The 14,080-nt window shown below is 35.1% G+C and overlaps 2 protein-coding genes across 6 annotated transcripts in view; one reads left to right on the top strand and one right to left on the bottom strand.

The window, feature by feature from the left end:
* The first annotated feature begins 2,284 nt into the window (after window positions 1-2,284).
* ttl (tubulin tyrosine ligase) lies at window positions 2,285-10,132 on the top strand. Of its 2 annotated transcripts, XR_013190710.1 has the most exons (8): window positions 2,285-2,946; window positions 3,991-4,069; window positions 4,246-4,478; window positions 4,583-4,718; window positions 4,827-5,096; window positions 5,988-6,131; window positions 7,098-7,551; window positions 9,475-10,132. XR_013190710.1 is itself a non-coding variant. In XM_077197086.1 (7 exons), the coding sequence occupies exons 1-7, from the start codon at window positions 2,778-2,780 to the stop codon at window positions 7,279-7,281; spliced, it is 1,215 nt and encodes a 404-aa protein (XP_077053201.1). In that variant the 5' UTR covers window positions 2,285-2,777; the 3' UTR covers window positions 7,282-10,132. The 2 variants fall into 2 exon arrangements, 1 of the variants encoding a protein (XP_077053201.1); XM_077197086.1 differs by having other exon boundaries at window positions 7,098-10,132.
* Window positions 10,133-10,739: 607 nt separating this feature from the next.
* klc1a (kinesin light chain 1a) overlaps window positions 10,740-14,080 on the bottom strand; it is a 48,369-nt gene continuing 45,028 nt past the window's right edge. For all 4 annotated transcript variants that reach the window (XM_077197081.1, XM_077197083.1, XM_077197082.1 and 1 more), the window contains one exon: window positions 10,740-13,168. In XM_077197081.1, the coding sequence (XP_077053196.1) occupies window positions 13,103-13,168 (66 nt within the window). In that variant the 3' untranslated portion in view covers window positions 10,740-13,102. The remainder of the gene's footprint in view (window positions 13,169-14,080) is intronic.

The following is a 14,080-nucleotide window of genomic DNA, read 5'->3' as shown; positions in this document are numbered from 1 at the left end:
GTAGGAAATCGAAAGGACATAAGTACTCGTTCATTCAACTTTTGGACTATAATCTATATTGAACTTGCTGAATCAACAATAAAATCTACATTTATTCAACGACAAGGAGGAGAAAGGGATACATTTAGCCGTCTAGCTCCATAGACTCTCATTCATTCTGCACTCGTCCGCGATCACCTCCAGTGGAATTCTAATGGAACTGCAACTAAGATGATATACAATGGGGCTAATAGGAAGTGCCAAGGCTCTCCGTTAGACGGGCTCTGGTAAAAAAATATGTTTCTTGCTCACACATACTTAATAAAACTAGACATTTCAAATAAAACACATGCCCTGGTCGTTGTAACATTCCACTTGCTTGACTTTATTTAAATATATTTATTCAAATATAAATGTATTTCAAAAAAATGATGCACAAAAAAACCCTTAGAGAACCAAACCTTAATGAACAATTTCATGATTGTGTCATCATACCTTTGTGAGGGTTTAACCACAACTGATCACGTGCAATACCTTTTTTATTGGGAAATATATATGTTTAATGAAATTCAGATGTAGCCATATGTGTATGTTGACTTCAGATCTTCCCAGGAAAAGGATCCACAGGAAATGATAAATATATAGGCCTATTTACATGAACTGACGAGTATGGCAGAAGCAATTGAACATGTATCCATTTACTTCATTTTAATAGTTTTAGGCCTATTAAAAGTAGCCTACTCAGTCAGTGCCTGAAGTGTGTGCATTACCTTTGAGAATTTGAATTTTTGTTCTAGCCTTTATCAGGCAGTATTTTATATAATGTATTCTTATATTGCACCATGTTAAAAAAAAAAAGGTGCTGTAGAAAATGACATTTCAACATAACTGGTAGCAATTTTGCTTATTTTTTTATGGAAGGCAATTCCTGCCATAAAAGAAAAGAAATAACGTTTTGGTAAATCAGAATTCTAACATTAAAGTCATAATTATGAGATAAAAAGTCGAAATTATGTAATAGTAACTAAATCAGAATTATGACAATATGACTCTATATATATATATATATATATATATAATTATTTCGACTTTTAAGCTCATAACTATGCCTTAATAACTCACCATTTCGACTTTTGATGTCATAGTTGACTTTTCTTGTGATAATTATGAATACCTAAACTTTTTTTTTTTTACGTGGTCGAAATGGCCTTCCATAATTTTTGCTCTGAAAATCATGAAAAATGTTTGATTGAAGGCCAAAACAGGATAAACGTAGTATGTTGATAATTATTTGTAGCTAACACAGGGGTCTCCAACACGTCGCTCGCGAGTTACCAGGAGGTAGCTCGTCCTTTGGGCGCTCAAGTTCGTTATTTCAAATGTAGGAAGCTCATAATTAAAGCGACGCACTCATTTTTTCCAGGCTCAGCGAGATGAAAAAATCCTTTAAAGCTTTGTCATTGTGGAGAGCGCAGTGCATGGTTGCATAGCAACGACAGACGCCACGGGGAAAACGGACCTAATGTGCATTGTAAACGTCAGTAATTTATCTTTTTTTAACTCATTCTTTTTTATAAAAATGATTTAAAGCCTGAAATATGCGAGGTTTCTTTTTATAAATCTTTTTTTGTCAAAACTTTATTTGAACTTGTACATGTTAGTAGATAACCTTTAAAATCTGGCCATCATTTTTATTGTTATTTTAATGTTTATATAAACAAAAAGTGCATATTAATGCTAATTATATTTGTTATTCGCTGGTTTTTGACATAAAACTTGTTGAATTGATTTTATTGTGTAGTATTAGTACTTTTTGAACAGGATTCTGTGATAACCGTGATTATTTTGTTCACTAGGCCTAATCATGAAATGAAATTTTCATGCCATTTCATCTCTAGTTAAGATGCACTGTAAAATCAACTAATTGTGTTTTTACAGTATAATATGCAAAGTACAATTTTCTATAAAAAATTAATCTCTGATTCTGTTCTTTTCTCTGACATTTAAGGGTGACATATATAGGCCTACAAAAACTCTTTTAGGTCTAAAACAGTTTAAATAGTTGTTAATATGAGAGTTATGAGACATTATTTAAGAGATTTAAAGCATTGTATTACATGAGTAGCTCTCGGCCACTATCTTTTTAAAAAAGTAGCTCTCAAATGAAAAAAGGTTGGAGACCCCTGGACTATATACTTACTTCATCAGCCGCAATATCAATCGTGCAGTTGAAAATCAGCACAGCTGTGATGTTAGTCCCACATGTAACATAAAACTACAATACCCAGAAACCTGTGCGGCGTGCGTGCGTTCACTCCACTCCCAGCGGTACGTCACATCATGAATGTGTTGGGATAAAAGGCTTCAACTGGGGATTTAAACTGATGTCTACTGTTTAGACGAGTACACAGGAAGCGAGGAATTAAATGCATAGTTATATAGTCGACCGCAATTATTGGACTCTGTACTTGTAGCGATTTTGTTTTTTAATATTTTCTGTTCATAGACACACATGAAGCTAGCGTAGACTGTTAGCTGCGAAAATTCTGAAGCCAAATCCTGCAAGAGTCACACCCTAATATTCAATATCCTCGCCCGCCACGCGACTGCGGGTACAGATGCCCGACCCTGCTTTTCGTAAGGGAGTAGCTAGATCATTTCTTATAAAGATAGTGTTTTTATTTGCGCAAAACAACTCAGAAGGGAGGTCATGTATGTCCAGTTTCAGTCTACTTTGTTGGGAGACAGATAACGTTAGTCGGCTAGCTAGTGTGTGATCGTCAGCAGAAGACAGGAATATGAGTTCACCAATGTACACGTTTGTTTTGAGAGATGACAACAGTACTGTGTATGCTGAGGTCGCCAGGATCCTCAGCTCTACTGGAAAATGGAAACGACTGAAGAAGGACAATCCTCGGTTTAATTTAATGCTGGGAGAGAGAAATCGGCTGCCTTTTGGACGACTGGGTAAATGATTTCAAGAGCTGCATATTTGACATGCATTTCCAACTCAAAATGCAATAATTATATGATTGTTTTATAATCCCATGCTGTTTACATATTTCATATTTCACATAAATCAAGAGTTTCAGCAAGTAAATTAATCTCATCTAACCCGTGCTCATTTTCAGCTTTTTGGAGACTATAGACCGCACAAGCTGTTAAATTTATGATAATGCATGATAAAATAAAATAAAAATCACTGCTGTATCCAGCAGCAATAACCACACAGATTCAGCTTTATAATGCATCCCAGTGGACCTGTATCACTGTAACTGTGTAGTAATAACATGTAATAACATTGACATTCACTTTTTTCAACTATGTTTTAATATCAGTATTTTATAAATATTTATAAATGAATTAATAAGTGCATGTGTTTTTGTAAGAATATATATATATATATATATATATATATATATATATATACAACCATTCAAACGTTTGGGGTAAGGTAAAAAAAAGAAGAGATCATTACTAATATTAGTATTAATATTTTTATTCTGCAAGTATCCATTTGATCAAAAGTAACAGTAAAGACATTTATAAAATTTCTATTTCTAATGAATGTTGTTCTTTTGAACTTTCTATTTATTTCTACAAAAATATTAAGCTGCAAAAAAAACTGTTTTCAACATTGATAATAATAAGATCCATTTATAATAATTGAGCACCAATAATAATGTAGCGCCAAATCAGCATAGTAGAATGATTTCTGAAGGATCATGTTACTCTGAAAATTCAGCTTTGTCATCACAGGAATAAATCACATTTTAAAACTTATTAAAAAAAAACTGTTATTTTAAATTGGAATTACCGGTATAATGGGAGACGTTTTTCAAAAACAATAAAAAAAAATTAATCCACACATTTAGGGGTAGTGTGTACATAACTGTTGGTGGTGACCTAAAAAAAAAATGTCGATTAAAGTATTTTAAGCTGCAGGACAGTGCCGTCACCGCTCAATATTTCGACATTTCAGTGTCAGATACCCTGCTGTGTCCTCTACAGGTCATGAACCAGGACTGATGCAGCTGGTGAATTATTTCAGAGGAGCCGATAAACTCTGTCGCAAAGCATCACTGGTCAAGTAGGCTGTTTATTTATTCATTCCAGATGAATGAAGTTTCCTTCCTCCATTCAAATGTATAACCATAATTGATGTTAATGAGAGCTTTGAAGTGATGATAGGAATTATACTGTTAAGCTAATGCTTACTTAAGTAATGTCTTCAAAGCACACTTTCCTTTTTTGTCTGTTGTTTAGGATTATCAAGACCAGTCCAGAGTTAAAGGACTCCTGTAACTGGCTCCCTGAGTCTTACATCATATACCCAACCAACCTCAACACTCCAGTGGCCCCGGCCACCAATGGCATCAGCCACATGAAGAGCAACCCAAAGACAGATGAGCGAGAGGTCTTTTTAGCTTCATATAACTCCAGAAAAGAAAATGGAGAGGGAACGGTGTGGATCGCCAAATCATCGGCAGGTGCAAAAGGTACGAATTTCTATCTGTCCAAAATGGTAAGTTGAAAGATAGATGCCTGAATGCAATCTTAGTACATGATTTGATAGTATGATAATGTCCCTATCTTTGTTCAGGTGCAGGTATATTGATATCTCATGATGCAAACCAGTTGCTTGAATTCATCGATAATCAAGGCCAAGTGCATGTCATTCAGAAGTATCTGGAAAAACCACTGCTGTTGGAGCCAGGACATCGCAAATTTGATATAAGGTAAGATGAGCTATTTAATCCTTTGTGCTGAATGTTTTGATGCAATTATGTTCCATCCTAATTAAGTCAAAGTACTTTTAAAGTCGATGGATATTCTCTCGTCTGTAGGAGTTGGGTGCTTGTAGACCATCAGTACAATATCTACTTGTACCGTGAGGGTGTGTTGAGGACATCTTCTGAGCCCTATAACAGCTCCGATCTCCAGGATATGACCAGTCACCTGACCAATCACTGCATCCAGAAAGAGCATTCGCAGAACTACGGCCGCTATGAGGAGGGCAACGAGATGTTCTTTGATGAGTTCAGACAGTACCTGTTGACCACACACAATCTTACCATGGAAACATCTATTTTACCTCAGATCAAGCATATTATCAGGTGCTCCTATACTGAAAATTTTCAGTCAAATTCACCTATAAGAAAAAGGCATAACTTATTTCTCAAAGATAATCAATTGATTCTTGTCAGAGATGTTCAGTGGGGTTCCAAAAGTTTGAGTCTACTAAAAATATTTATATTCTGAATTTTTTCAAATTTAAATGTCTTTTCCCCATACAACTCAGTTATTTTAGTATTATTCATATACTACTATAGTATTTACTATTAATTTGAATGATCCTTATTTTTATATTTTGTTTTAAATTTAAAAAAACTTTTTAGGTTTTTGTAATTTTATGTTTCGTCATTTTTTGTGTGTGTCAGTTTTAGTTATTTTCAGTTATTTGCTAAAGACGTTTTTAATGTAAATTTATACTGTATTTCAGCTTTATTTCAATTAGCAAGTTATTTTTAATAGTTTTAGTTAACTCTGTTGCAATTGTATTACAACTTAACAAAAAAGTGAAGTTTTGCGAAATAATTAAAAAACAATTCGATGCATTTTGGCCGCACTCAAGCTGACATGGAATTCACAAGTTTGTCTAAAAATATGACCTCTCATAGAAAAAGATAATGATCTACAATCCTAATTATTTCTTTCAAATTTTATGTAATATTTCTTTGTTTTAAATTTTTTACAAGTAGTGCTGTCAAATCGATTAATCGCATCTAAAGTTTTTAAATATATATATATGTGTATACAGTGTTTATGTTAGATGCGATTAATCGATTTAACAGCACTTTTAAAAACTCTTTCAATATTTTCAAAAGATTTTTTAATGCAAAAAATAACAGATTTTAACTCTGATGTTTGCACCCCAATATGTGCATTTGTGTTTGTGTCTAACTAACTGTAGTTTTCCTCTGAAATCCTGTGGCTTGTCTCAACAGGAGCTGTCTCACATGCATCGAGCCAGCCATCAGCACAAAGCATCTGTCCTACCAGAGCTTCCAGCTCTTTGGCTTTGACTTCATGTTGGACGAGAGCTTTAAAGTCTGGCTAATTGAAATAAATGGGGCGCCTGCCTGTGCACAGTGAGTACACACTTCTCTATTGTTATGTCCACAATGTTTTGTTTTAGTATCTTCCAACTGTCTGAAATATTTGAAAAGCAATCATGATTTTGTCCCTCATTTTCACATTTGTTGTGTTAATGTATAAAGTATCCGATATATATATATATATATATATATATATATATATATATATATATATATATATATATATATGTGTGTGTGTGTGTGTGTGTCACCACAAGGAGTTTTGGGAGAGAAAAAAACTTTAGGCATCCTAGCTAAATGTATAATGGTGAATTTTACACTGAGGTAAAAGTTGTTAGAAGAAGTGTGAGTTGCAACATGATGACATCCACCATCTATTAAACATTTAGGGTCAGACTGTTGTTCTAACAAATCATTTTAAACCATGTAATGTTGCAGTTCCCCATGTGGCAAGTAACTTAGTTTTATTTTATTTCCCAAGTAACATTTTTATTTGTTTCCGTTTGTGTGTCTGTACTGTTTGTTTGTTCATATGAAAGAGAGAGCAAGTGAAAGAGAGCTGCCATTGCTGATAAAGCGTAATTTCATGGGGGAAAACATGGAAATAGTTTATAGTTTTTATCCTGTTGTTTATTTTTATTTGCTTGCTCAATGTCTTAGTAGTTTTTGGTTCGTTTACTGTAGTAGTCTGTAAGGACCTTTGAAATATCTGAAATCATTTGGCGAAGTGATATGGAACTGTAATGCGTTCAAGACCTGTCTGGAACTACTTTAGCTGTGCGTTTACCAAAATAATTGCACACCTTAAAACGTTCCTCAACCAATCAGAATCAAGCATTTAACAAAATGTGTGTGCTTTGTGCATATTTTGCGTGCTTAATGTTAATTGCATTATATAAGGCACTCCATTAAATGGACCATGGTTGAAGTAGCTAAAGCTTTATGTTGTTATGAAGTTGAAATGTTTAATATTGATATTTAAGTTTCTCTCTCTTGTAGGAAACTCTACGCTGAGCTATGTCAAGGCATCGTGGATGTGGCCATCTCCACAGTGTTCTCTCTAAACGCAGATGCTCTCTCATCCTCGCCTCCGTTCTCTACTTCTCCATCTCTTTCCTCCAACTCCTGCTCCTCACCCAAGATCAGAGCGCCCCATCATTTCGGCCCATTCATCAAACTATAAATAGCTGTTGCAGGATGCTGCTGTTGCCATGCAAACACCGTCCCTATAGTCCTGCCCGAAAACAACATCAACCAATCTGAGAAGCACCTCTACACCTGATCTTGGGGTTGAACATACAGGGGTTTCTGAAGGATATCTGTCTGAAGAGGTCAGAAGGTACATGGGGTCACCTTTGTAACTCTTCCCGTTTCCATCCATCATTTCTAAAGCAAACGCAGAAGAGTCCACAGAAATACAGAGAGCATGAGTTTCCAAAGTAAAGACCGGAAGGTGAGGAGAATCCTGCACATGCCAGTGTAGCATTACCCAGAAAAGAGTGATTTGTTTCTTAAGCCAAGCATGTACACTTATAATCAAGACTTTGTTTGTCCAGGAGTTTAACACTTGTACGTCATTTAAAGACTTGAATTTGCGAGCACACTTTTGAAGGAGTGGCATCCAAAGAGAAGGGTTTAGCTCCTCTATGGCTGCATCCGAAATCACATACTTCCCTACTATATAGTAGACAAACAGTATGTGAAAAAAAAGTATGTCCGAATTCACAGTACTCATGAAAGAGTAGACAAAAAGTACCTGGATGACCTACTACTTTACGGCGAGATTCTGAAGTGTGCATACGATGGACACTTTACTATCCCATTAGGCCACAGGAGAGGATTTGTGAATGGCAGTGAAGCGACGTAACTGACTCTAGTAGGGCACATGAAAATGAAAGCAACAACTATACAGAACATACTTTTTTAGCGGCCACGAAGTTATTACTTTTTCAAAATAAGTACCTACTAAAGAGAGTATGCGATTTCGGAAGCAGCCTAAGCCCCAGATCTGTTGCACCAACGAGACTCCTCAGGACTTTCCCAGGCACCTTGATGTAATGGAGGATGGATTTGAGACTGTAGTGCCTTACATATTCACATTCTCTCAACACCCACTTCCACAAGCTAATATGGCCTTTTGTACATCTGTATGTGTCCCATCAACTATTATCTATTAGACTCTTGTGTGCGTTTTGTGCTGTTAGCTTCAGTGTACTAAGTGGTTTTTAAACCACAAAAGAATCTTTTTCAGATTCAGATATTTATGATTTGCAGTGTAGTGTACATGGTTGTGATGTTAGGACAGTAGACATTTGGTAGAAGTATCAGAAGATAATCTGTTTGCATACTTATTATCATGTTACTGTTCTGTCTAGTGAAACCAGATTTAGTCTTCCCACTGATTCTGTTATTGTTTGTAGAGACACATGTTAGGTTCATCATTTCTTCGTGACAGGCAATCAAGTACATCTGGGAATTGGGAAGCACTGCCTTCTGCTTGTTTTGTCATGAGCATTCACGTCTCAATAGACAAATGATAATAGTTATTCGCAATAGTTATTTAGTTCATTCCAAATTCTGTCAAGAGTTGCATTTTCTGAATGAGTAAACCTTCGGTGAACTGAGATGTTGCATGTCAAAGCATGTTAAAAGCAAGGATCTTTATACATACATAGAGAAAAGTAGATGAGTTTTTACTTTTTACATAAAAACATGTCCTAGATATGGATATATGACTTCCTGTATGATGTATATGATTTGCTCAGCCGAAGAAAAATGAAGGCTTTGGAAGATTTTTCTCCATCTAATGCAAGTGAATGGTGCTCAGCTTAGACCATTTTTGACTGTCCAAAATCCAAATTTAGGCCGCTTCAAAGGCCTCCACATGCATTAGAAAGTATATAATTTTGTATTTTTCTCAGAATATTACATAATTTTGCTAGAGAAGACCCTTATTCGTCGTCGCCTAAATATGATTTTTGGAACGTCAAAAATGGTCTGCGTTGAGCACCATTCGCTTGCATTATGAAGAAACATCCTGTAATGTTTTCTTCCAAAACCTTAATTTCTCTTCAGCTGAGGAAAGAAGGTCATATACATCTTGGATGGCCTTGGGGTGAGTAAATAATCAGATGTTCATTTTGGATTGAACCATTCCTTTAAGATGAATGCATAATTCCTACTCTTGTTTTATATTTCTGTATACTGCTGAAATGGATTATGCGTAGCAGAGCACAGAGATTTCTTTGGAGTTTTTTTAGCACACAATACGGGGTTGCTTGGCAATCGGGTTTTGTGCAGCGATAGTCATTTAATGTAATTTCTTAAACATAATCTGCACATGTTTATGATCTCTTTCATCTTACTGTGCATGCAGATATGAGTTCCTGTGATCGGTGTGGTTCATTAACCGCCTCAGAGGGATTGATCTGTACGGTCATCATGTAGATGACACACAGGCAAGTTGATGTAGAAGAAGAAAGCAGCAATTTAGGGTTTGAATGTGTGATATTCTGATATCAGTATTTATGTTGTTTGGCAGAAGAGGAAGGACTTGAAAAGGAGTTTAAACAGTATTGCATCTCTTTGAATTTAAAAGGAAAAGTATTGAAGGAAAGCCTTTTAAAAAAAAAAAGTCTTGTGCTTGTCTTATTTGTAGTGTCTAATTTTTACATAAAGACTTTGTTTTAAGAAAACTGAAGGCAGTTTTATGTAGCCTGAATGAGGGAAAACATCATCTAGCCAAAGATCAGTGTGTTGGTATATCTTCACAGCTGTTCAGAATATGACTGTCGAAAGAACATTACTGGTTTGATTTCAGTTGTGAAATGTGGGAATGCTGTTGTAATAGTTTTCCTCCTGTACCCGAGGAAAGATCATTGCAATGTATGTTATTATTAGTCTAGTTTGCTGTATTTGTTACTGTTGTTTAGACCATTTGAAAATAACAAAATATACTTTTACTATGTTGGATCAGTAAAAGCCTGATAAGTATTTAAGTTGTTCAAATAAAAGCATCCATCATGTGCAATAAATTTGTTTCCTACATTAGCATTTAGTCTTTAAAAGGAAGTACATATTGTGAACTTTACTAATGCAATATTGATCTATTATCCTTGTATTTTCATAAAGCCCGTTTATTCCTTACTATTACACTCTACAGCTCTAAAGTAATTTTCCATCAAGTACCTGTAGCTGTCAGCCCCGTGCGAAATGTTTATAGCACAATATTTATTAAAATGATTTTCTCTTCTCTGTTGTGTTCCAGGTAAGATAGTCCCACTTTATATAAAGTGCCTTTAACCACTAGCCTATGTACTAACATTTGAATTAATAATTTGATACAAAACACTTGTATACATGCTTTTACATTGTTCTTGCATTAAAAAATACCTGCAAGTAATTGTTTTGCAAAACAGTTAACACAATAATTAAATTGTACCTACCATTTTTTATTCAAGTACATAGTAAAGACACCTAAAATGTGCCTTGTAAGATTATAAAGATGTATATGTATTACAATGTATATCTATATCAGCCACACTAATCCCCGTAAAGAAGGTAATGCATAGACTGACAGGAAAAAGTTATAAAAACCACTCGCCAACAGGGGGAACTAAAACCCACACAATCTTACAGTAGTAGAGTACATCTGTTGTCTTTATTCAAGTATATGTACACTATACCATACGATATTATAAGTAACATCACAAACACGGCAGTAAATGCAGTTTAGCCAGCACAGCAGCAGCCTGAGAAAGTGGAAGATACACGAGTCCAGTGCGAAATTCAGGATACACACAGAAACATACACGTACAACAAAATACAAAACATTAATGAACAAGTGGTAGAAGACAGAGACGGACAGTAGAAATGCAACAACAATAACCACAAAAATAAATATGTCAGGGTTATACAGGTCACAGCAGTCCCTGCTACTACACAGGGTTTGTCCTAAATCTTTTAATATTTTTAATGCTATATTGCCTTTAGTTAAATTTAACTGGAACCTTTGAGTCCTATCTTATTATCAAATTGTAAAGACTATGTAATTGCATAAGGATTTTAGCATTAAAAACCTGACTTCAGGGAGTGAGTGCCACGTCAGTAACCCTGTTCTCAAAAAATTGAACAAACTGATCAACAGTTAAAAAAACGCATATAATCACACATAAACAGTCTGAAAATTAAATTCAAACATGTGAAGGGCACATTAGTCCCACAAGTGTGTAGCAAAGCTCAAATTAGGGACATAACACACAACTGGATACTCTATGTATTTATTAATTTAGAGTAAAGACAACTAAAACACACAAGCCGAGTGGATATTCCAGCTTTTGTCAGTAAAACATTGGGTGTGAGATCAATTCCACCCAACACACAGCAGCTACCCTATTGCACATTGTCACAATGCAGAGAATTAACATGCGTTTTACAGAGAAAACACACTTATCCACACACACAAAATGAATGAATTACTGCATCAGGCAGTAATATAATATATTACAACAATAGAAAGGTTATAATGAAAGAGTTACATGAATGCAGAGAACAAAAAAAAATAGAAAACAAAGTCAAAAAGCCCAGTTGAGCAGTGCACTATATTAACACAAATCCTTGACATGATACACGGATATATATTGGGCTTTTATTTGACCACAGTATTAAAAAGTATGTATTTAGTAAAATCCTGACTGACATTTGACCTTAAAGAGCTCAAACTGTTCTGTCGTCATACACAAAATCAATAACTTCCACATTCATTAGTACCTGCCCGAGGCACTCACAAGGCACGCTTGCTTTCAAACAGGTACTGTAGTTAAACATCTGTGGACAGAATTCATATTCCAGTGCATTTTATCCGGAGTAGCAGTACTTTTAACTCCATGTGAGATAACATATACTGTTGCTTTTACCTCACAAATAACAGAAAGACAAAGGCTTCCTGCTCTTATTGGTCATGAAAACCTTCAATATTCAGTTTACAGACCTCATTAGCAAATATTATGGTGGTGTAAGAACTGAAGTAAAACCAGTCAAAACATTTAAATCACCCGAAAGCATCTATAAACAGAGGTAAACAACTCAATTTAGTTTCGTAACATTTAATGGCTTGATAAGTGTAACATTATCCTATGAGATCATTCAAAGTGCAGTGTTACTTTGCATACTGAATCTGTTCTTTCAGTCCTGAGATTTAATCCACATTCTTATGTAACCATGGCAACGTAAACCATCTAAAATCTTTTTCTTTTTATTATGAGGGAGGATTTTTCCTTTTCCTTTGTGGTATAAAACCCAATAGAAAAACAAGGCCTATCCCTCCAACTTCTTAAAAGCAATAAAAAAAATGTTCATCATTGAACCATCACTCATGTAAACATAGACCTTCATTAACACGGTGCAGTTCTCATTTTATCAAGGGAATAAGTTTGATTGTATCAGTTCTTTACAAGCATCATGGTCCTCTGGTGTAACTCAAGGTAGAATCAACAGTAATCTCTTCAATGGCAGAATATTAAGTTGCAAAGAGGGAAAATGGGACAATTTTGTCTATGAACAGTCAAATATGCACACCTATGTTACTCAAGTCACTATAGTCATCAATAAAAACGGTCCTATAGTTGTTGGTTACCAAAAAAAACATCAATGTACATCTCAAAATAAAACAAAGAAAAATCCAATGAAAGCAGAAAAAAAAAGCCATTAGAGTGTCTAGTCTCAACCTGAGTCCCAATAGCATTATTTAATTTTTAGTAGATTTATTTTCCACAAATTTTCATCTTTGCAGAACACAATCTCAAATTTGTTGTGCACTTTGGTTCTGGTTGAGCTTTTTAACATAATTTCTACAGCTAACTTGCCAGAAATTAAATACATATACCAAGACTCGAGAGCAAAAGTAACCTCCGGAGAGAGTAGTCCTGTCTAAACACAGCTCATGTCAGCCCGATGATGAGACCTCTCAGTACCTCTCTTCATTGGGACATCCAACAGCAGACCGTCAATGCGCCAGGTCAGTGTGACTGGAACTCAGGTCCCGCGTCTTCCTTAGATGATTATTTCTTTCCTGTAAGATACAATAAACTGAGCTCAGGAGATCCTGAAGGAAGTGAACGAAAGGCCGCTCAGGGTGAGTCTATTTTACATCATATATTATTTAATCCCATTATCAATTCACACATTAAATTTGTATTAGTTGAGATTTTGCCAGGACACATTGTTGGGGGCAAAAAAGGCCCACAATCATTTTAAAAAAAGAAAAGGAGTTGTTTTAATGCTTTAGCTAATACAAGTGTAACATCTTGCAGTCTGGGTGAAAGATGATTTATTGTCTATGTAAATGTATGTGAAACAGCCAGCTTGTAAAATGTTCAAACAAACAAATTTTTTTTTGTATTAAAAATCACTGGACAAAAATAGCTGAATTCAGTTTCATTTTTAAAGGAAACATTCTCTAGTCTAAATGAACAAACATCATTATTGCAACTCCCCATGGGGCAGTTGAATGGCATGGTTTCCTCAGGACAGTAAATGATGACATACTGTGATGAGAGAACCATGCCATTCTGAATGTAGCATGTCTGGATTCCATTCACAATATATACCAGCTATAAAGTTTATTCCTCATCAAATGTACTTAGACAGTGTACAATGTCGGACACACCTGAGGTTTAGTTTACAACTCTGTAAACAATGATTTGCTACTTGCTAATGCTAGCTGGTGACAGGTGGTGTTAGGGGGAGGGTCATTCACATTCTAGAAAGCATTTGATTGGACAAAAAGCTGGACACGCCCATGAATACAAATTAAGACATTATTTTTCTGATGCATTTTAAACTATCTTCCAAAATGTATTAAAACTTTTAAGAGTATGTTAGCATATAGATAGCTGAAAAGCTAACGTGGACTAAAAAAAACACTAATTTAATTTCACTGTCATTACAGTCCTTAAAGACTGTATTAGGTTCAGACCAAAGA

This window comes from Siphateles boraxobius, unplaced genomic scaffold, assembly GCF_051911475.1.
Source record: "Siphateles boraxobius isolate OS27281-9 unplaced genomic scaffold, OSU_SipBor_1 37, whole genome shotgun sequence".
NCBI lineage: Eukaryota > Metazoa > Chordata > Actinopteri > Cypriniformes > Leuciscidae > Siphateles > Siphateles boraxobius.
Note: the sequence above shows the minus strand (reverse complement) of the source record. Positions and strands in the feature narration are given on the sequence as shown.